The sequence below is a fragment of the Hippoglossus stenolepis genome, chromosome 11 (assembly GCF_022539355.2).
Source record: "Hippoglossus stenolepis isolate QCI-W04-F060 chromosome 11, HSTE1.2, whole genome shotgun sequence".
Classification (NCBI taxonomy): Eukaryota; Metazoa; Chordata; class Actinopteri; order Pleuronectiformes; family Pleuronectidae; genus Hippoglossus; species Hippoglossus stenolepis.
In genome coordinates this window covers 6,776,183-6,795,716 of record NC_061493.1, presented here as the reverse complement: position 1 = coordinate 6,795,716, position 19,534 = coordinate 6,776,183, and the positions used below count along the sequence as shown (strand labels likewise).

General features: G+C 40.9%; 4 protein-coding genes across 4 annotated transcripts; 1 reads left to right on the top strand and 3 right to left on the bottom strand.

Moving 5' to 3' along the window:
* Positions 1-62: 62 nt before the first annotated feature.
* pecr (peroxisomal trans-2-enoyl-CoA reductase) lies at positions 63-3,922 on the bottom strand. Its single transcript, XM_035170912.2, has 8 exons — positions 3,763-3,922; positions 2,695-2,828; positions 2,411-2,576; positions 2,248-2,329; positions 2,061-2,157; positions 1,857-1,967; positions 972-1,083; positions 63-872 (listed from the first exon to the last, which is right to left on the bottom strand). The coding sequence occupies exons 1-8, from the start codon at positions 3,872-3,874 to the stop codon at positions 790-792; spliced, it is 897 nt and encodes a 298-aa protein (XP_035026803.1). The 5' UTR covers positions 3,875-3,922; the 3' UTR covers positions 63-789.
* Positions 3,923-6,067: 2,145 nt separating this feature from the next.
* On the bottom strand, positions 6,068-8,202 carry rpl37a (ribosomal protein L37a). The gene is made up of 4 exons (XM_035170976.1): positions 8,098-8,202; positions 7,292-7,420; positions 6,818-6,900; positions 6,068-6,230 (listed from the first exon to the last, which is right to left on the bottom strand). The coding sequence occupies exons 1-4, from the start codon at positions 8,098-8,100 to the stop codon at positions 6,167-6,169; spliced, it is 279 nt and encodes a 92-aa protein (XP_035026867.1). The 5' UTR covers positions 8,101-8,202; the 3' UTR covers positions 6,068-6,166.
* A 170-nt stretch (positions 8,203-8,372) lies between these two features.
* cfap410 (cilia and flagella associated protein 410) lies at positions 8,373-11,145 on the top strand. The gene is made up of 7 exons (XM_035170974.2): positions 8,373-8,586; positions 8,699-8,717; positions 9,136-9,182; positions 9,286-9,515; positions 9,841-9,991; positions 10,442-10,541; positions 10,631-11,145. The coding sequence occupies exons 1-7, from the start codon at positions 8,510-8,512 to the stop codon at positions 10,793-10,795; spliced, it is 789 nt and encodes a 262-aa protein (XP_035026865.1). The 5' UTR covers positions 8,373-8,509; the 3' UTR covers positions 10,796-11,145.
* Positions 11,142-19,013, bottom strand: orc2 (origin recognition complex, subunit 2). Its single transcript, XM_035170973.2, has 16 exons — positions 18,876-19,013; positions 17,476-17,547; positions 17,210-17,365; positions 15,737-15,823; positions 15,530-15,619; positions 15,401-15,432; positions 15,231-15,288; positions 14,294-14,601; positions 14,091-14,200; positions 13,854-13,986; positions 13,601-13,697; positions 12,386-12,532; positions 12,130-12,301; positions 11,975-12,036; positions 11,576-11,694; positions 11,142-11,486 (listed from the first exon to the last, which is right to left on the bottom strand). The coding sequence occupies exons 2-16, from the start codon at positions 17,543-17,545 to the stop codon at positions 11,403-11,405; spliced, it is 1,725 nt and encodes a 574-aa protein (XP_035026864.1). The 5' UTR covers positions 17,546-17,547; positions 18,876-19,013; the 3' UTR covers positions 11,142-11,402.
* Between the last annotated feature and the right edge of the window lie 521 nt (positions 19,014-19,534).

Here is a 19,534-nt window from a genome sequence, read left to right as displayed (position 1 = left end):
ACACACTTATTCCATAAATCTTCTGGTTTTCTGTTTTAAAAGTAATTTGCATCCAATGGGCATTTTGTGTTAAAAATATATTGTTTATTATTTTACCTAATTATGTTTTTTTATTTTAATGACAAAGAATTTTACATTTGCATCATCCCCATCAAATTAAAATACAAAAGAAAAACAGCATAACATGTCATGATGTTGTGCAAAGATGTGTTTGGTAACAAGTTACATAAAGATTGTGTCATTTTTACATCATAACTGCATGTCATAGACATTCAGTGTAAGGCTTCTGTTTTCCATACATGACTGAACCTTTCCTGATGGAACATTAAGAAATCCAAAATCAACCAAAGACAAATAAAAAAACTCCATCAAACAAAAATGATCTTGATTTCAACATTGTACAGCTCTTATTATTGAAACTGTCTCAGTGACACTAAATCACTAAAAATAAACAAAAGTTTTGCTATTTTTCAAAATTATTTACAAATATTACATTCTTGTTCGTGTCTGTTGTGTTGTTTGTTTGCGAAGCACTTTGCAACAATTTAGCAATTGTTTTAAACAGCAGTATGTTTACTTACAAAATTACAAAGTTATTTGAGAAAGAAAATTGCTCTTCATAATTTATGTCACACACCATTAGACAAGAAACAATTAACTAATGTTGCTACAAAATTTCAAAGAATTATGTACACAACTGTAATAATCAAAATAACTGTCTTACACTCAACATCCATGATGCCTATTGGCTAATTGTGCCATAATGTATTAGGTTCAGACAGCATCACATCACAGTTTGCTTTGTGGGTGGAGCAGGTCGTTCAGAGCATCCAGGTTCTCCCCCTCTGGGGCTTCAGGCCATGAACTATGGTCTGGAGACAAACACACAAGAAGTTAGAACATACTGCAAATATGCATTCATACTGAAAAGTGTAGACGAATGGATGTGTGTATCTTAAAAGTGTTCATACTGGGTATCTCCCATGTGGAGTGGTACAGACTCTGTCCTGCATCAACCCTCAGAGTGGCTCCAGAGATGTAGGAGGCGGCGGGAGAGAGCAGGAAACACACAGCTGATGAGATCTGCAGGGAAACACAGTGAGGAAATTACATGGCCAGACAACAGCTATTGCAGTGTGGTGTTTTTAATAAGCAGTGTCAGCCATGATTACACTGATAACTAGTGCAGAGCCTGTTCTAAACCTGCCTACCGTTTCAAAACATTAGTACTTGCGTACCGTGCTGCGAACGGATCGGGTCCAGTCTACATCCAGGACATGGTCAAACCTTACACCCCAGCCCGTTCACTCCGCTCTGCATCTGCCAATCGGCTTGTTGCTCCCTCACTGCGAGCTAACCACTCATCTAAATCACGACTGTTTGCTGTCCTGGCTCCTAAATGGTGGAATGAGCTCCCCATTGACATCAGGACAGCAGAAAGTTTACACATCTTCCGCAGCAAACTAAAAACACACCTCTTCCGACTATACCTTGAATACAATTTTAAACTAACAATTTAGTAGCACTTAAATGGCACTTACTTATAGCACTTTGTAGTTTGGCTTTTTTGAAGAAATTGTACTTTCTTGATTCTTGTTGTTATGGGTTTGTACCCTCATGGTTGAATGCACTTATTGTAAGTCGCTTTGGATAGAAGCGTCAGCTAAATGAAATGTAATGCCTGTTTGGAATGAGCTGTTTGTTTAGTCTGTGGTAACGCAGGTTGCAGCTTTCTTTCAGAAACTGATAAAGTGATCTGCAGTGGCAGGTAAAGACCTCTCTCAGACAGAGAGACAGACCGACAGATAGATAACATTACTAAGTTGCAGTTATTGTGTCATTCAGTGGTAACACACCTCTTCTGGTACTCCCAGTCTCTTCGCAGGGCTATACGGAACAGACATCTTGAAAAGACTTGGTCCAAGCTCCTTGTAGTTCTCCATTGCAGTTTTGGAAAAGATTGTACCCTGCAACCAGACAAATGCACAGGCTTGAAATTGACACAAAATCAAAGGAAAACTCCAAAACTGATTCTGCACCGACTCATGACCGGTACGTACAGGTGCCACAGCGTTGACTCTGACCCCTGCTTGAGACCACTCGATGGCCAGACTCTTGGTTAGATTATCCACCGCTGCCCTCGCGGCTCCTGTGTGGCTGCACAGGAAAGAGGTGTTACAGGAGAAGAGGAAAAGAGTGTGCGAGTTTGTATGTTTGTGTGTGAATCTGGAGGGAGGTGGTGCTTACGCCATGCCTGGGAATCCCTTCCACATGTCAGCGATGATGTTGACAATCACACCTCCGTGCTGTTTCATCCATGCGGTGTAGACTGTGTGGAGAGGACGGCAACACAGTCACAAGTGAAGAACTTCAAAACACACTAACTTGGTGTTCGCTGCCTGCAGCTCACCCTCCTTGCAGCAGTGGAAGGTTCCAGTCAGGTTGGTGTCTATCACCGCCTTCCAGCCTTTGGAGGACATGTGCTCTGCTGGGCTGCTGAACTGACCTCCGCCATTGTTCACCAGATAGTCTATTCGGCCAAACTGCTTCAGCACCGAGGACATGAGAGCCTTCACCTGCAGCACACGGAGTGAAATAAAGAGATTATTCCTCACAACCAGGTGATCACGCACTGGCACCATCAACATATGAAGTGGTTTCTGAGGCTGTGTGTATGGGTGGAGGGAGGCTCACCTCGTCCTCGCTGCGGATGTTGCACGTTACAGGGGTGACACGTGCAGGGCTGGAGGGAGGGATTTTTTGTCTCATCTCCTGAGCTGCCACCTCCAGCCTCTCTGCCTTTCTGCTGGAGATCACCACACTGCAGCCTGAGGTGAAAAACGTAGTCAGTTTGTCTTGAAGAGCAGCTGCTGATCATAAGGATGGGTTGTGATTACCCAGAGGAAAAATTTGCGGCTCACAATTGTCTCCTCTTTGACTCATAAGAAATGTATCATCTTCTTTTTGGAACATTACTAAATTCTGATCTGTTTCTCCTAAATCTCCCTTAGGTGAAATAAGGAGCAAAGAGATTAAAGATAAAAAAACAAGACAAAAGTTCATGACCAGGAGTTCTTCTGCTGTGCTCATTGGTTTCTCTGAGTTTTCTTTTGGTTTGAGTTTTATCACTAAGACAAATGTCAGATATTTTGTAGGCTCATGTGTATATATATATATATATATTAGCTGATGGAGATAGAAACAGGATCATTTCAAATGTTAAACTGAGTCAAGAGGAAGGCTATTTGTCAGGAGTTGAATTTAAGAATTATGAGAAAATAATCTAAATCTCATATTGATCTTTAATTGACCTCTGGGACAAATAGGAGATCGTATTCTGGAGTCAAGCCACCACAGTCTCTATGAATAACTGCTCCTGCTACTTTTCATGTGGATGACAGAAGACATCCCAGTGGATTTTTTTATCATCTCAGATCATCATGTGAAAATGATCTTTATCCAGCAATAACAATGGTGGAGTACATGTGTGATTAACAATCTTTGACCATACTAAGATTTGTCTGTTATGCTGACAGGTGCAGTCAATGTTTCCATCGTACTCACATATAACTCACAGCAGTTTTACTGTATTCTGTGCCTCCGCCGGATTTAAACAGTGCCACCGGTGTCGGGGCGTCAACACCAAGTGTCTTCTAAGTGTGTCGAAGTTCACTTGACTGTTGCTGACAGTCTGACAGATGCTGTTCACTTCAACAATAACAACACAGGAAGATGACCGAGCCCCGTGCACGCTCCACTCACCCAGCTCCAGCAGCTCAGCAGAAATAGCTTTACCGATACCGGTGCCTCCTCCCGTTACTATTGCGACTTTGTTGTTAAACAAGCCCGGTCTGAAAACACTGGAGGCCGCCATACTTGTTTCTGACACTGCTGAGGAAGAGTGAGCCTGGCTGCAGAGCTCCACTGTGAGGCCGCTTCCGGTGCAGGCTCCGGACCGGAAATCTACGCAAAAAATACCAAATAAAATCGAGCAAATACTTCCGGTCAACGATTTGTTGGTTGAATAATAATTACTCAGTCTTATTAGTAAATAAATATTCGAAATATAATTTATTTCTTTTGTCAAAATAAGACATTAATTCCGTCCAGCAACATCAATTTGTGAAAAACATAGACCTCATTAATTGAACAATCGGAAATTGAGTCTGTTTTTCTCAAATTTACGTCTCATTCATGATTCCCCTTTTGAAGAATAATATATTTTAGGATTTAATTGCAATCAGCTTCATTCAATATGAAAAACTGACAACTGTGGGTATTTCATATGACACAATAAGCTGATGTGGCTACTTCAACTGTAACCAGCAGGAATGGTTAAGTTAAAACCACATTATTCAAATAATCTCCCGCTGATTGTCACGGTTCTTAACATCTTATATTTAGGCCTATTTATCATGATATACACAGCAAGCCCCTCTGTTGTGCCACGAAAGTAGAAAGTACCAAGATCTAAATTTACCATCTACTATACTTTGCTGCAACTTTAGCAACTCATTTAACTTTTAGACTGTAAATAGTTGATTTAAACTTATGTATATTGCTCGACTTGTGATTGTTTATCATTTGGCTTCCCTTGTGCATTTTTATTTTATACACTTATTCTTTCCCAACATTGATTTCACATTTGGTTTTAACTACCTGTGCTATTTCTTACCTTGTGCTGCTGAAAGACCTACATTTACCCTTGGTGAGGAGGCAATAAAAGCCAAATCTTAAAATATAACAAATAGCTCTCTGATCTTCATGCTTTAATCAAAATATATAATTAAGGGTTTTGTGAAAAAAAAACAGAACAAATCACAAACTGAAAACTATCAAACATTCTGTTGCGCTTTATTCAATAAAGCATATCACAAGAATTTCATCACATGTCAATTTGATCAATTGTTGGGAGCTCTGAACAGCTTTCCTTAAATTGAGAATGAGCTACTGGGCAAATAAGAGAAATCATTTTCAAGGGGAACACAACATTTTCCAGGACATTTTGCAATGCGAGTCCTGCATCACTTGTTCCTGCCACCTACAGATTTCCCAAGAGCTGTGCAGCCTCTGCCAGTTCCTCTTTCATCTTCAGTGCATCAGGCAGACACTGGGCCCTCTGTCGGAGGTTTTGGGGCAATTGATGTCTGTGGTGTTACTTTGCTGCCATCTTAAGAAATACAAATTACCACCAAGGTTAATTTTTCTCAATAGGGAGCCTAAATTTAGATTACATAAATGTTTTTTATACACAAATTTTAAATATTAGATTATTTTACCCCTTACTAAAATAGCACACTGAATACATATTTAACCAACTTTTCTTGGGGTTTAAATGCTCAGATGTTTTTTTCTACTTTCGATAGTTGAAATGTTTTTCATTATCAGTTTTAAACTAAATATTTAGAAGGCATTTAGTTTTGTGATCTAAGTGTTGGTTTATTAAATAATGTTATATTTGGTAAAAAAATCACTATACACCCCCTACCAATTTTACCTTCTAATGTCAACATGATTTTGTATTTTTATTTTGCACAATTATTTCTCTTATTTGTGTTTGTCTAATAGATTTTGTGTATTCACACTAAAGTGCCATCAAAGACTAAGTCACATATACAAATACACTGGTATAAGTAATACAATTTACGCGTGTTGAGTCAACCAGCAGCTGGGAACAGATACATGGACTGCAGCCATTGATGCTAAACCTCGTATCTGTCAAGCCAGTACCTGCATTTAAAAACATCTGTATTCCACATTTAAGATATACAACCGTTTATAATCGCAGTTTATCAGCATGTACTACCCTTTTGATCTGAGTCAGTTCTCTAGAATTTGCTGCAGATTTATTGGGCAGAGGTTACTGGGTAAATACAGCCACCTGAACTCAGAGTGACACCACTCAAATCTGTGGTTACTCACCAAATTCGCTAAAGGCGCAGTGCAGGTGTTGTCTGCCAACCACATGCAGGACAGGCGAAAACCCTTTCATCTGTGATGTTCCCCTTATAAGTTGTAATTAGAGTGCAACGTTATAAAGTGAATGAACGAAGACACAAACAAGGGATTCCACTCCAGACCGCTTTATTTTGAGACGTTGGTCATGTCCAGCCGGTTAATTTATAGAAAACTAAGTCCCATATCCACCAGTGATTGATTCACAGGTTTACTGGTCCTTCAACTCCTTCAGTCTCCTGATGGCGGACTTGACTGTGACAGCGGAAGTTGTGCTGAAAAATTAAAAAAAAAAAAGATTACTTACAAAAGGTTCATTTTAATGAATAGACCAACCCCACACCCACAGGCTTTATAATACATATCCTGTCATACCCAACTTTAAACTGACGATTCTTAATAACTGGCTACCCTGAATTTTATTTGGGAAATCTGGTGTGTGGATGTTTTCCCTTTTTCTTAAATTGAAAATGACAAATGTCACATTCTACATCCTGGTCCTACTGAATCTCAAGGGTATGCAAAGTTTATAATATGGACACACAGGATTAAACTAAAGTCCTCTTGCTCTCAACACGACAAACATTTTTATCCTGCATTGAGGAAAGTCTCCAAACAGCAGTTCCTTAATGACAACTAAATGAATGCAATCAAAGGGATGCTTCATTCGAACGTGTTAAATATACTGTGTTTCACTCCATTTAATGGGATTTGAATTGTTTTAGATCTTCATTTTCCATATTAGAGTCTAGCAAGGACATGTCTTTATAATTCAATTTATAATTTAAATTAAACTTTACGCTGTATAATTAAGTTCTCTCCACACTTTGACATACACCTACTGAATTAGAAAGAAACCTACTTGTACGTCCAGGCGCCTCCAGCCACTGTCTTCCTGCAGGACCCACAGTGCCAGATACCAACAGCCCTCCTCTTCATCTTGGTCTGTGAATATAAGTAAAACAGATTAATGACACATAAACACATCTTATTGTCCTGATTCAAAATACAAACTTTTAGATTGGTGTCAACTTCAAACATCAAGATCAGTGCCATCTAATGGTCCGATCCCCAGCTCCTCCAGTCTGCATTCTCAAGTGTCCTTGGACAAGATACTTTTACTAAGACACCGACAGTTGAGTGTATGAACGGCGTGAAAATGGACTTGCTGTGTGTAGAAGTGCTGCATGAATCAGTGTGAATGCGTTTTTGAATGGTGCATAATACTAGAAAAGCAATGTGTACATTCAGTCCATTTGCCAGTCAATGAGGGCGTCGCTAACACCACATTCTCCAAAACATCAACTAGTACAGCACACTCTTAAGTCAGCCTTACTTTGCCGCAGAAGGAGCAGGTGTATTTTGCGTGCTGGGAGATTTCAATTTTCTTCACCATCTTCCTCAGCGACGCGCCGTAACGCGTGCCGTATTTACCAACGATCCCCACCTTCTTGGTGCGCTTGGCCTGTGGACAAGAAGACAGAGCCAGTGACACAATAAGCAACATTATAGAAGGTGCACATAGTAATACATCCAACGTCATTTAATTTCCCATCAGAACAGTTTCTTACAGGACTATAAAAAGTGTAAGTGTCCAGAATAAAGTTCTTTATAAACTCAAACAGTATCGTAAGGATTACATAAATTACAGCTGAACGAGTCGGGGACAACACCACGTGGTGTCACTTATTGTATTATTGAACACATTCTGAACCAGCTCCTTCAGCAGAAGTGCAACCAGCTATGTTACACAAGCTTTCGTTAGCATGTTAGCCTCAAAGCTAACTTCAACCAGATAAACAACCCTGAACCGAGTCAGGAGACGACGGGCTCCAGTTAGAGAAGAATATTCCGCTTCACTTTTAAACGGCGGCTCCTGTGTGGGCTAACACTAGCCACCGTACAGCCAACAGCCCGCCCGGCACTGACACCTGGTGAGAGTAGCCATGGTGGCGGCCATTTCTGTCTCAATGGGAAATGAAAACATCGTTTTTCCTGGTAACACAATCACTAATCGTACACAATAAACAATCGGGTGTAAACGAGGGAACATGACAATTGCACAGAATGTTTCATTGTGTCATTTATGGCACAGAAACCATTAGATTGACGCGGATTACACCGCGGACATTCTTCGCTCACCATCTTTTCAGTGGAGACGTGGGTCCAAAGAGAGAGAGCTTAGTGCGCAGGCGCGATTTACCATTTTCCATTCCGCTGCATTGTGGGACATGGAGTCTTTTTGATAACGCTACACTAAATTTAAGACATTAAGATAAAACTTCACTCAAAATAAACAGCTGAATTATTCGTGCTTTGCTTTTCAGTTTGTGCAATTATGAATAATAAGTCTTTGGAAAATTATAAAAAATAAATGAATGAACTCGTAACTAGGGACGCTTCAGTCGATCCGCGCATGCGCATTCATGTGCTGGACGACAACATCCTCACTGCTCAGTTGAAATGTTTGCCCGCTCGTCATAATGCGGCTTTTGTTGTTCGTGAAGATATAAAACATTAGATCTGTAATTTATTGTGGACTCAGTAAGCGGATATGAAGCTAACACGGAAACTGGTGCTCGCTAAGGCGAAGGCCTCCGACCTGGACAGCGTGAAGAAACTAAACTGCTGGTACGTGTTTACATCGGAGCAGCACACCTCTGGTATAATTGACTTCATGACAGCTCCAGCTTTCATTTGTTTATATTATAGTTATGGTAACGTTACTTTTTGTTTTTTGCAGGGGATGCAACCTTACTGATGTGAGTACTAAAACAGCTGATCGATATCTTATTTATTCAGATGCAGTGGTGGACAGTAACTAAGTACATTTACTCATATACTGTACTTAAGTACATATTAGAGGTGCTTGTACTTTTCATTAGTAATGGCATTTATACTTTCTACTCCACTACATTAGTCTGACAGCTATAGTTTTCAGATGTCAGTGTAACCATGTGTCTCCAGATGTGTTAATTCTGAATGTTTGTGATTAAACTGGAGGATGAACTGGTCGTTTAAGTGTTGAAATTGGATTGCTGTAGATTGAACTACACAACAGTATATAAAGTAGTTCAAATGAGCTCAGCCTGAAACATCTACAGAATCGACAGTGGTACCATGCACCGTTGTTCTCTATTGTTCATAATATGAATGTTCCTTTATACTCTGTCCTCCCAGATTTCAATCTTCTCTCAAATGCCCAACATTAAGGTGCTGACACTGAGGTGAGTCAGACACATGTTACCGTTGACACTGACGTTACTATTACACTGAATTATTCCGCATGAACAATGAATCCTGGCTGTGTTCTTCTTCCTCTCTCTGCAGTGTCAACTGCATCTCGTCTCTCGCTCCTCTGGCGGACTGTCTGTCGCTGTGTGAGCTCTATCTGAGGAGGAACATGATTCCCTCTCTCTCCGAGCTCTCTCACCTGCGCCCGTTGACACGTCTCCGGGTGCTCTGGTTTGCCGAGAACCCCTGCTGTGGAACTGAGTCCAGACAGTATCGGCTTACTGTGCTGCGCTGCCTGCCTCGTCTCCAGAGGCTGGACAACCAGGGTGAGTGTGCAGATGACTGTGGTGTATTCCAGGTGATTTGGATAAAACACATATCCGTGATGAGGTTAGACATTATTGTGTTAAGGCACACCTGTATGTTGGCGAAGCAATCTTACCTCAGATTCTGATCGGATCACATGATCTTCAGTAAAGATAAAGTCAGTTGTCATTTAAAAAAATTATCATATTGGCTTAAAAGGTGGAGTTTTAAGTTCATTCTTGACCTTGAAACCAGCAGTTGACAAAACAATGGCACTTTACGTAGCTGTTCTGAATCTTTTGTACAGCTCATACCTGTGATGTGTATGATGTATTGTGTATAAAGTAGTGACAGAGGATGAGATTGCACTCGCTATGATGGAGGGGGATGTGGTCACCATGCCGCCAGACAGCGCCCTAAACCAGCTTTCTACAAACGGACTTCCAGAAGCAGAGACAGAGAATGACCCGCTCAACTACAACATGGAGGAGACCAAGTAAACATCACCAATATACACAAATGCTCTAGAATAGCACTCAGTAGAGCTCATACCTCTGCCAAGGCCCAACTGTCTCCTTTCATCCAATCAAGCTGCACTAAATTAAACACACTCACAGATATCAGAACCCTCAAGGTGCCTGATTTCTTTCATCAGTATCGATGAATATTCTCTGTTAAAACTGTGAAAGTCACACCATGTTAAAGAAAGAAAAAAAGCCCCGGATCTGCACTAAAATTGAATAGCTTCTTACCTCACCCATAAGACATACTTTCACCAAGTTGAACAGAAATCTGCTCAGACGTTTGTGTTACCCTGCTTACAAACAAACAGACAGTGGTGAAAACATTACCTCCTTAGCAGAGGTAATTGTAGGAGCCTTGGCTGAAAAAGCTGCCAGATTAATGTTGACATGTTAAGATAACATATTCCTTTCTTTTATTTTAGTAAAATCAGGGAAGGGTTGGGGATGAAGCCCCTTTCCATAGACAAGTTCTCCTCTCTGTCCTCTCCATCAACCAAAGAAACCAAATTATCTATGAAAAAGGTAACCGCTCATCTCTTAACAAAACTCAAAGTATGTTAAATGTTCTATACATGTCAGCCATTCACTGATCGCTCTGATAATATTTTCAGACACACACCCTTGATGCAGTTCTGCTGCTGCTGAACGATTTGGAAGAAGAGGAGCTTCGCTTTGTGCACACAGCAACGCAGAACAGACTCCAGACGTACACACTGGACCCAGAAACACTCAAAGATTCATTGCAGTCACAGATAACTACTGACATCCAACACTGAAACAGCATGGTCCGAATCATAGACTGTATATAAATATGGATCACATGTCAGCTTCCTAAAAGTGAAGCCAAAGTATCTTGATCACCCCCTGGTGGCTGGCTGCAGACGTCTCATCCATATAAGGTCTATGTTCCTAACCCCCCTCACACATGCACACATGCTCTTTCTGATTCTAATAAGCATGTCTTCATTGCACTTCGCATGAGGAAGAGAACTGTATAATTTCCTCCGCTTTTTTTTGTTTTTTTTGGAGTAGCATGCCTACCTGCCTTGTAAGAACAAAAGAATGTATGTTTTGCTAAAGGTAAATCTATTTCTGTAATGAGAGAGAATAAATTGCAATACATTAACTTTCAGTGTTTTATTTTAATTACACAGATGTTGGCAGAAAACATGTACACATTCAAACACAGTGAATATCACAATGCTACAAAGGGACATTTAGTTCATCAGTAATTTGACTTCAACTGTGCAGAGCCTGTAAGCTGGGTGCATGTCTCGTATTAGATGTAACTAAGCCTTTGTATCAGTGACTGATCCAGTCAAAGTGTCTCTGCTGGGAGAGCCAGTTCATGAACTCAATTTAACAGTCTCAAGCTTCCTCTTTTCAGTCGCCCTCCTCATTCTCCAGGAAGTCCATCAACGTGTTTGCATCCACTGCAACCATCAGGTACTCCACTCCATCTGCACCCTTGAAAATCAAGGAAATATATGTTAGTGAGGGACACTAGAGTCTGAATAGGGTTATAACACCAAGTTGAAAACTAAACAGAGCTCCACCTTGCGTGTGCGGATCAGTTTGTGGTCTCTGAACTCTGTCAGCTGGGTCCTCAGAGTGAGATCGGAGTTGACCAAGAACGCCTCTCGACAACGCTGGTAGAAGTCTTGGAATGACAATCCTGCACATAGCGACAGGAAAAATCTAAAATCATCAATATAAGATGCTTTCAGACATGAACTGAACTCCAGATAAACTCCTGAAATTATCCAGAGGGGCTGTATGTGAGAACATAAATGTCCAAGTGAGAGCCTCTGGTCATTCTCCAGAGTTCCTCCTCCTATTAAAAACTCAAGACCCAAGTGTGCAGACATTCTCCATGGTTCATGTCTGAAAACAGCTATAGATACATTTTAGGAAAAAATCTGTTCAACATTTTGAAGAATTGAACGTGTGTGTACCTGTATATGAAGGATTGTCTTTGTTTTCCAGCTGAAATTTCACCAGCAGTTTGAAAATTCCTCTGCAAAAAGAAAAGACACGTATCCATGGGAACTCTAAAAACATAAATGCATTAGCCACTTAACAGCTCGTCATATCATCAGATATGTGGTACCTGGCATTTGATGTCAAGCTACGGAGCACGTGTGTGAGGGAGGACAGCGCAAGAGCGCCGGTCTGTTGCACCAGGAGAGAGTTTTCATACGACGTCTCCTCTGTGTAGTGCTGGAACGTCACACACTCCCACCACAGCCAGTTAAACTGACTCTGCTTAAACTGGTCCCACACTGGAAAGACAGGACAGATTCAGCTGCAAGCGTCCATCACAACATAATTAACCCTGCAGTATACACACACTAACAAACACTCACCCAATGGAGCGTTGATGTGGTCTAAAGAAGCCACTAGGTGCAGGTTGGGGAGGGATGCCAGTTGCCCCAGTGCACTCTGGATCTTTTCTCCACGCATCATCGGTCCATCGATATTATGGATTAGCAGGTACACATGAAGATCCGGGCCTGTGAGGACATGCTTCATTGTAAGGTACACAATTCCAAGCGACACAGGCTATATGACAGAGACCCTTTTCACACCTGGTATTAACATGTCCTGAAAGATCCGATCATAAGTGGTTAGGGTTAAGTTCGTCTGTTCACACCTGGTATTAAAATGTGTCCTAAATGTGTCTCCTCTGACAACTTGGATTTGATATCACTTCCTATCTCTATATGCAAATAATCATAGATGCCATTTGTATTCGTGAAGATCAAATGATGTGAAGTGAGTTTACAGATGTGTTTGTGTAGCTGTGTCCCAATTCAGGGGCGGCCTCCTTCAGGGGATGCAGACACGATGAGTTTTATGTCTCTTGGTTTTTAACTTGTGTACAATAGGCTTTTTCGGGACATCCCGTCACTTGCCCGCACCATGACGTCTTCAAAAAAGGGTTTGTCACTGAAGCACAATGAATACTGGGACACGTTCGCCCAAGAAGGATCCACCTATTGGAGCCTTTGTTTCTCAGGGATGGAAGAATGCATTTGGAGGTGCCTTCGAAATTACACAGCCTAATTGCGCCACGCTGCTGTGACGCAATCGACCTTCAAATGCAGCCTCTGAAGGATGCAGTTCCTTAATTAAGACACATCTTCTTTGTCACTGTGTGTGTGTGTGTGTCTGTGTCGGTGCCAGCAAGTGAGAGAGATGGCAGTAGAGAGAGAGGAGTCAGGAGGGCCTGAATGAAATCAATGACCTGTGTGCAGTTCTGCTATATATAAATATTGTACCCATTTATCAGTGTTGTTTTGGTGGTGGCCACAAACAAACCAATGTATGTGCACTGCGAAGAATAAAAACACGTTCAGCACATTATGAAACTGCAGTGAGTCAGAGGCACATTAACGTTCACACAGCTAAAAGAATGTGGCCACGTGCATACCAGACCACCTCTGAATGTGGTCTGAGTGATCGGATCCTAGGACACATTTAGGTGCATTCAGACTTGTACTCAGCGCTGACCCCTTGTGATGGGATCCCTCAGGACGGTTGTTAATACCAGGTCTAAACAGGGTCAGAATCACACTCACTGTCTTTAAGGGTCTGTGTGATAAACTGGATCTGGTCTGAAGGTGTTCGGAAACTTCCCTGGTGCTCCAGAATCTCACATGTCAGAGCATTTAAGATCTGCAATGAAAGCATTGATAAAGAAAAGTACATAATCCAACATGATCAATATTGTTTGTGTTTCTTCTTCGAAATTTCAACAATTTGACTTTTGTTTCACTCTTTCTCCAGTTTAAGACTTTAATTTATGATTCAGACATTTACTATGATACTGACCGATTTAAGAGTAATGGAAGGGAAGAATCCATTAACCACAAGGTGGATCTCTTGAGCCAAGTGAGACACACGGAAGTCCTCCAGCAGAGCTTTTTTACTCCCCAAACCATAGACGAGCACACTGAAGCCCAACCTACATGCAAACACACACACACACACATTTAGTCTTCTACCAGTTCTCACAAGCAAAATCCACTAAGCTAAGAAAATGTATTCAATAAAGAATATCACACTTACTGTAACTGTAACATCCATTTGCTGAAGTGCTTTTCATGTTTGCTGTGGAGCTGCTGGATCTCTTTTACGTAGCACGATGGCTTTCCCTCTAAAAGCTGCACCAACATCTCCTATTAAAACAAAATAATCACAAATTCTAGCTCACAGATTTGGGAAAGCAGCAGCTTTACTAACATGTAGGCTAGAGGCTGTCGTGCACTGACCCTGTCCAGTTTAGGGGTGTGTAAACGCTCGAGGGTGCGGTCTGATGTCAAGACTTTTGAACTACCATGGGCCTCAAAATACTCCTCAACCATACTGGGCTGGTTGACGGGCTCAGGCGTGTTCTTGCTCCTCTTGGCAGGAGTCTTGTAGAGAGCTGCAGATAAACCTTTACTTGGTGTTCGTGGAGTCTTCACATTTTCCTTATCCTCTTTCTTCACTTTCTGCTCTTCTTCCATTTCATCTTCATCGTCCTCCCCAGAGTCTGAGGGCGACAGCTCACTGTCGCTTTCAGAGCGAAGGCTTGGATCTAAAATTATCAGAAAAAATAAAAACATACTTGGATGACATACTTGGATAACAGCGAAAGTCTCAGTGAACATACATTACTTAGTGTATCAGTAACGCCCGGGCCACACTGGATGTGTGAGGTGCGTCTGCATCGTGGAAAGTCTGGCTTTTCATTTCGGCATCCATGATATCGGGTTAGAGCTGCAACACTACCTGTATGAGCTGCGTGTATCAGCCTCTTCTAGAGAGTCAGGGTTTCTCCTATTTTTCACAGTTCACAGCAACACAGACAGTAAAAAGTATCTCTTACCACACTTTCAATGTTTATTCGTCAGAAATGTCATAATAGGGTTAGGTCAATAAATGTTTTCCACACTTCCCCTACCCGTTTCAAACTAAAAGCACTCTAGCATTTCTGTTGATTGAATCCATTCATTTGTTTAAAAAAGTTTTTGTTATGGAATATTTGTAGGACCAGAAGATGCACAGTCCTGGCATTCAGTTGAGTAAATAGGCTGCTTTTATTTAAAGAAATAACATGCTGCCTGTGTGAACAACAGACATGTGCAAGACGCAGTAGATAAACAATGCAGATGTCAAGTGCTGCAGTGTGTTAGAGCAGCTACTTTCATTCTAACATAAACTTACTTGTGATTCTCTTCCTGAGCCTGTGCGGTGTTGTGGAGACAAACTGGACCTTCTTGTTCTGTCATACATGAAACAAAGGTCACACTGAAAAAAAAAGATCTTCAACAAGGCAGCAGAGCTACAGCTGAGAGAAAAATGACAAGAAAAAGATATGAGCCTTCGAGTCTCACCCTCTGTGGTGTCCTGCTTTCACCTCGGTGGTCTACACAGCAAGGGAGAGAGAGGAAGAATTTTGATTTGATTGTGTGTAAATGGACAAAAGACAGGATGTGCACAAAGAGATAGGTAACTGGACTCACTACGTCCTGTTCTCGTGGGAGTGGAGGGTTCAACGTTTGGGGTCTTGGTGAAGGTCACGCTTTTTCCAGGAGTCCGCGCCAACTCACTTGCTATGATTAAAAACACAAAAACTTGTGTAAAGCCTGTAAAAACAGGTTAATAACCATCTGATGAATCTAGTTGATGCTACACAATATAATAAGTGTGAGAGTTGTGGAGGTTCTCACCAGTCTGAGCCATGCTGTGTCCTCGTTTGACTTTCTGAAAGGTGAAAATGGAGGATCCAGCCACTCTGGACATTCCCTCATCATCCTCTGTTAACCAAGAAAAAAATACAGCATCACTTACAATCACTACTTCTATATCATCATCTGCAGCACTCATGCTAATGTAGGCTGTACCAGGAGGAAGAAATACAGCAGTTGACCATGTGTATAATATAATTCTACATAATTCTAATAATATTCTACCCTCTCATGCAGTGTTGGGATGGAAAAAAAAGTACATTTACTTTGTTACTGTGCTTCAGTATATTTTTCATGCATCTGTACTTTACTTAAGAAGATTTATAGTTTACTTTTCACTTTTACCCCACTACATATATCAACAATTATCTGTATTTTTATATCTTTAAAAGTAATCAATAACAAGAGGGTCCAGTGATCCAATCAGAGCAGGCAGGTAACATTAGACCCCGCCTACTTTAGCAGCAGCATCACTGGTGAAGAAGTAGTTTTACTTTTAATAATGCAAGTACATTTAAAAGGAGGTACTTTATTTTACTTTTGAGTACTTCCTCCACCTTCCTGCGCTGATGTAAATGGGAGGTAGGGACGTCCACTAACCAGAAGGTCTGTGGTTCGATCCCCAGCTCCCCCTCCTGCATTCTGATGTGTTAATAGGGTGTGATTGAGGAAACGCTGCATATCCAAGCGCTGTGAGAATGTGTGTGATTGGGTGAATGTGACTCGTACTGCAGAGTGGTCGATAAGACTGGAAAAGCTCTATATAATTTCAGTCCATTTACCTCAGTATAAAACAATACAACACCATTGTCAATCTCTACAGCGGTTTCAAAAGCATTATTACAATAAAAATTACAACCTTGATGAAGCCAGGCTTTACTGCAAGGACTGTGTTACTGTGTTAGGTATATACAGTCTATGGCTGTACCTTATATACTGACAGGAAATTACACTAAAACTACTTAACCAATTTCCATGACATACATTTTCAACAATTTATGATGTTCAATGACATCATAAATTATGGTGTGAATCCCAAACAGGGGGCAGATCTAGGATATTGCAGGGCATTTTGTAACACTTTGGTTTATTTCTCAGAGAGCAATTAACGGATCTTGATGAAAACTAAAATCAGGCATGTTTAAGGGACTGATATTTCAGTCCCTTAAACTGTCCCTTAAGAGTGTGTGCACTTTGGTGCAGATACAGATAAAAATCAAGAGCTAGTGAATTTAAATGTGGTTTTATAAAGGGGGCTGTTGGGCCTCGCAGGAGGTATTGATATTCTAATTTTGCATTATGTGGCTCAGTCCAAAAAGTTCAAATATAAAACTATAGGAAAATAAGTGATCCATCTAACATATATATTTGTATATTCCAAATTGAAAAGGGATGCCTATCAGCAAGGTTGACCACTCACAGTGGGTTTTCATAGAATACAAGTGTCTCACTCACCTTCTGTATTGTCTGCCCCTAAAGCGTGAATATAATTCTGCTCGTCAAAGACTTCATTTTCATCCTCATCATCCTCTTCTTCCAATCTGGTCCGCCGTCCTGCTGGGCTCTTAAACGTTACCATCTTCTGCACAGAGCCGCCATTACTCTGAACACCTGACAGTTACAACACACACACACACACACACAGGGAGGAGGTCAGTGAGACTGAGGAGTCATTGAACGTATCAAGAACTAACACTCTGAAGTGACTCTGCTGTCCATACCCTCCTGTTTGTCCACAATGTGCTCCAGAACGTCCCCATCCCCGATGAACTTCACCTCCAACACGCTCATGACTGTAGAGACACACAACATACACAGTGTTATGAACACAACAAACACAAACTCCAGAACTTATAAGGTTTTATGTTATCTGAAGCCTGTTTCAGAAAGCAAGTTTTGTGAAAACTCAGTTAGTTGACTCAGAGTTGATGCAAACTCTGAGTCAGTTACAATAGCAACATTCTCTGTGAAGAAAACCTGCCTTCTGGCAGTAACCTTCAGTTTCTCCTCAGCGTTCAGACTGAAGGAAGAGTCAGATATAAGCAGTATCCTAATTCAGAGGCTGCGTCCTTCAGAGCCTGCATTTGCAGACCGATTGCCACGCAGCGGCGCAACTAGACTGTCCTATTTCTAAGACTCGTTCAAATGTGGTTGACAAATGTGGTTGACAAATGCATCACAGCGAAACAATGGCTCCAAATGGTGGATCCTTCCCACCCTAACTTATCCAGGGATTCATTGCACTTCAGTGAAGAACTGTTTTCCAAAGAGGTAATGGTGCTGGTAAGCAACGAGACGTCCAACGCTTGAGTATCAGGCGTCAACTCAGCTGAACAGCTTACGGTATACATGTTAAAAACCTAAAGGAGCATTAAAACTTTCTCGGCATGTCCAACACAAGGAAATCCTCTGTAGACCAGACCATCTCATTTTGGTTCGGTCTACATGGCCCATGAAGGAGGGGGTCTTTGTGAGCCGTGTAGACCTCGTCCTCCAAAGGACGCAGCCCCTGATTTGAGACACATCTATAGTGTGATGTTTGCAGTCAGAGACATAATATGCTACAACCCTTTCTGATTGACCCATCACCTCACATAAATGCAGTGTTTCTCTCTTTTAAGTCTTTATTTCCTGCAAGTGTAAATACTGTAAAGTAGTCAGTATGTTTTTATTTTCAATAAAGTCAAAATAGTCCACCTGTAGCACCGTAAACACTTTTACAGAGGGCATTTTCTATTTGCCTGTCTTTTGCCTACACTTGTGTATTTTGTGTAAAACAGTAGGACTATTACTGCAACATGTCATAAGGTATATTGTGCAAAAACGAAATCTCACAAGGAGGCTCCAGACTTTCTCCCTGGTTGCCATGATGACATGTTATCTCTGTTCGATTGATGAGGGCTTTTTACCTCCACTTATACTTAATTCAACTCAGACTCGAGTAAACTAGTCTGAATCCCCTGTAATGAAACCAGTGACTCAGTCGGGTTTACTGGGAGAGTTTGTGAAAGCGGCCTCACATCGCTACACAGTGTGTTCAGAGGAGAGAAGCTGTGTGAGCAGTCAACAACAACACGGCGACTGTAAACTACAGAACGTGTAGAAGCGTAATCAAACTTACTGGATGATGTCAGTAACAATCAGGAGGAACGTCAACAGAAGCTTCACAGCCTGACAGAGACACGGGAGGACGACGTGACAACTTCCCGCGCCATCCTCCTTATGGTTTTAAACCACGTGACCAGTGAAAGGTCACCCGGCGGCCAATCAGAGCGGCCGCTTCGGTGAAAACAGCATTTCCCAGAATGCTCTTCGGCAGACGAGCCAGCCCAGCCTATTCACTGCTGAGATTTCTTTCAAACGAATTTAGAATGAATCCAGTTTTATTATCAAAAACAATATAAACACGAATAAAAACATTATTTCTACTACTACTGCTACTTATAATAATAATAATAATAAAACACTAATAGTAATATGGAAATAATTCTTGATGATGAACTTTCATTAATTCATGAAAAAATCGAAACAGTACGTAGTTATTAATGATTGATTATAATGTTAATAATAATATACTATAATTATGATAGAAATAATAATAATTACTATTGTTGTTGATCATTAACGTTTATTGTTTATACTTTGAAAAAAAAAATCTACTAGTTTTTATTATTCTTCTTATTAAGAAGAATAATAACAATAATACTATGAGTAATATCATATTAAGTTATTATAATCTTAATAATGACAATAATAATATAGTAGAAGTACTGATATGGA

Bases quoted from the DNA above. Each gene is read 5' to 3' on its own strand.
- orc2 (XM_035170973.2), bottom strand. From the start codon at position 17,545: ATGAGCGTGTTGGAGGTGAAGTTCATCGGGGATGGGGACGTTCTGGAG. The intron at 15,433-15,529 runs GTGAGTCCAGTT...CTTGCTGTGTAG, and splicing joins TCCCACGAGAACAGGACGTA to ACCACCGAGGTGAAAGCAGG. The intron at 11,487-11,575 runs GTGGAGCTCTGT...TTGATTTTCAAG, and splicing joins AACTGATCCGCACACGCAAG to GGTGCAGATGGAGTGGAGTA.
- pecr (XM_035170912.2), bottom strand. From the start codon at position 3,874: ATGGCGGCCTCCAGTGTTTTCAGACCGGGCTTGTTTAACAACAAAGTC. The intron at 2,330-2,410 runs GTGAGCTGCAGG...CTCTCCACACAG, and splicing joins CTTCCACTGCTGCAAGGAGG to TCTACACCGCATGGATGAAA. The intron at 2,158-2,247 runs GTAAGCACCACC...TTTCCTGTGCAG, and splicing joins AAGGGATTCCCAGGCATGGC to CCACACAGGAGCCGCGAGGG.
- cfap410 (XM_035170974.2), top strand. From the start codon at position 8,510: ATGAAGCTAACACGGAAACTGGTGCTCGCTAAGGCGAAGGCCTCCGAC. The intron at 9,183-9,285 runs GTGAGTCAGACA...CTCTCTCTGCAG, and splicing joins ATTAAGGTGCTGACACTGAG to TGTCAACTGCATCTCGTCTC. The intron at 9,992-10,441 runs GTAAACATCACC...CTTTTATTTTAG, and splicing joins TACAACATGGAGGAGACCAA to TAAAATCAGGGAAGGGTTGG.
- rpl37a (XM_035170976.1), bottom strand. The intron at 6,901-7,291 runs GTAAGGCTGACT...TTATATTCACAG, and splicing joins CCTGCTCCTTCTGCGGCAAA to ACCAAGATGAAGAGGAGGGC. The intron at 6,231-6,817 runs GTAGGTTTCTTT...TTAATTTTTCAG, and splicing joins GGAGGCGCCTGGACGTACAA to CACAACTTCCGCTGTCACAG.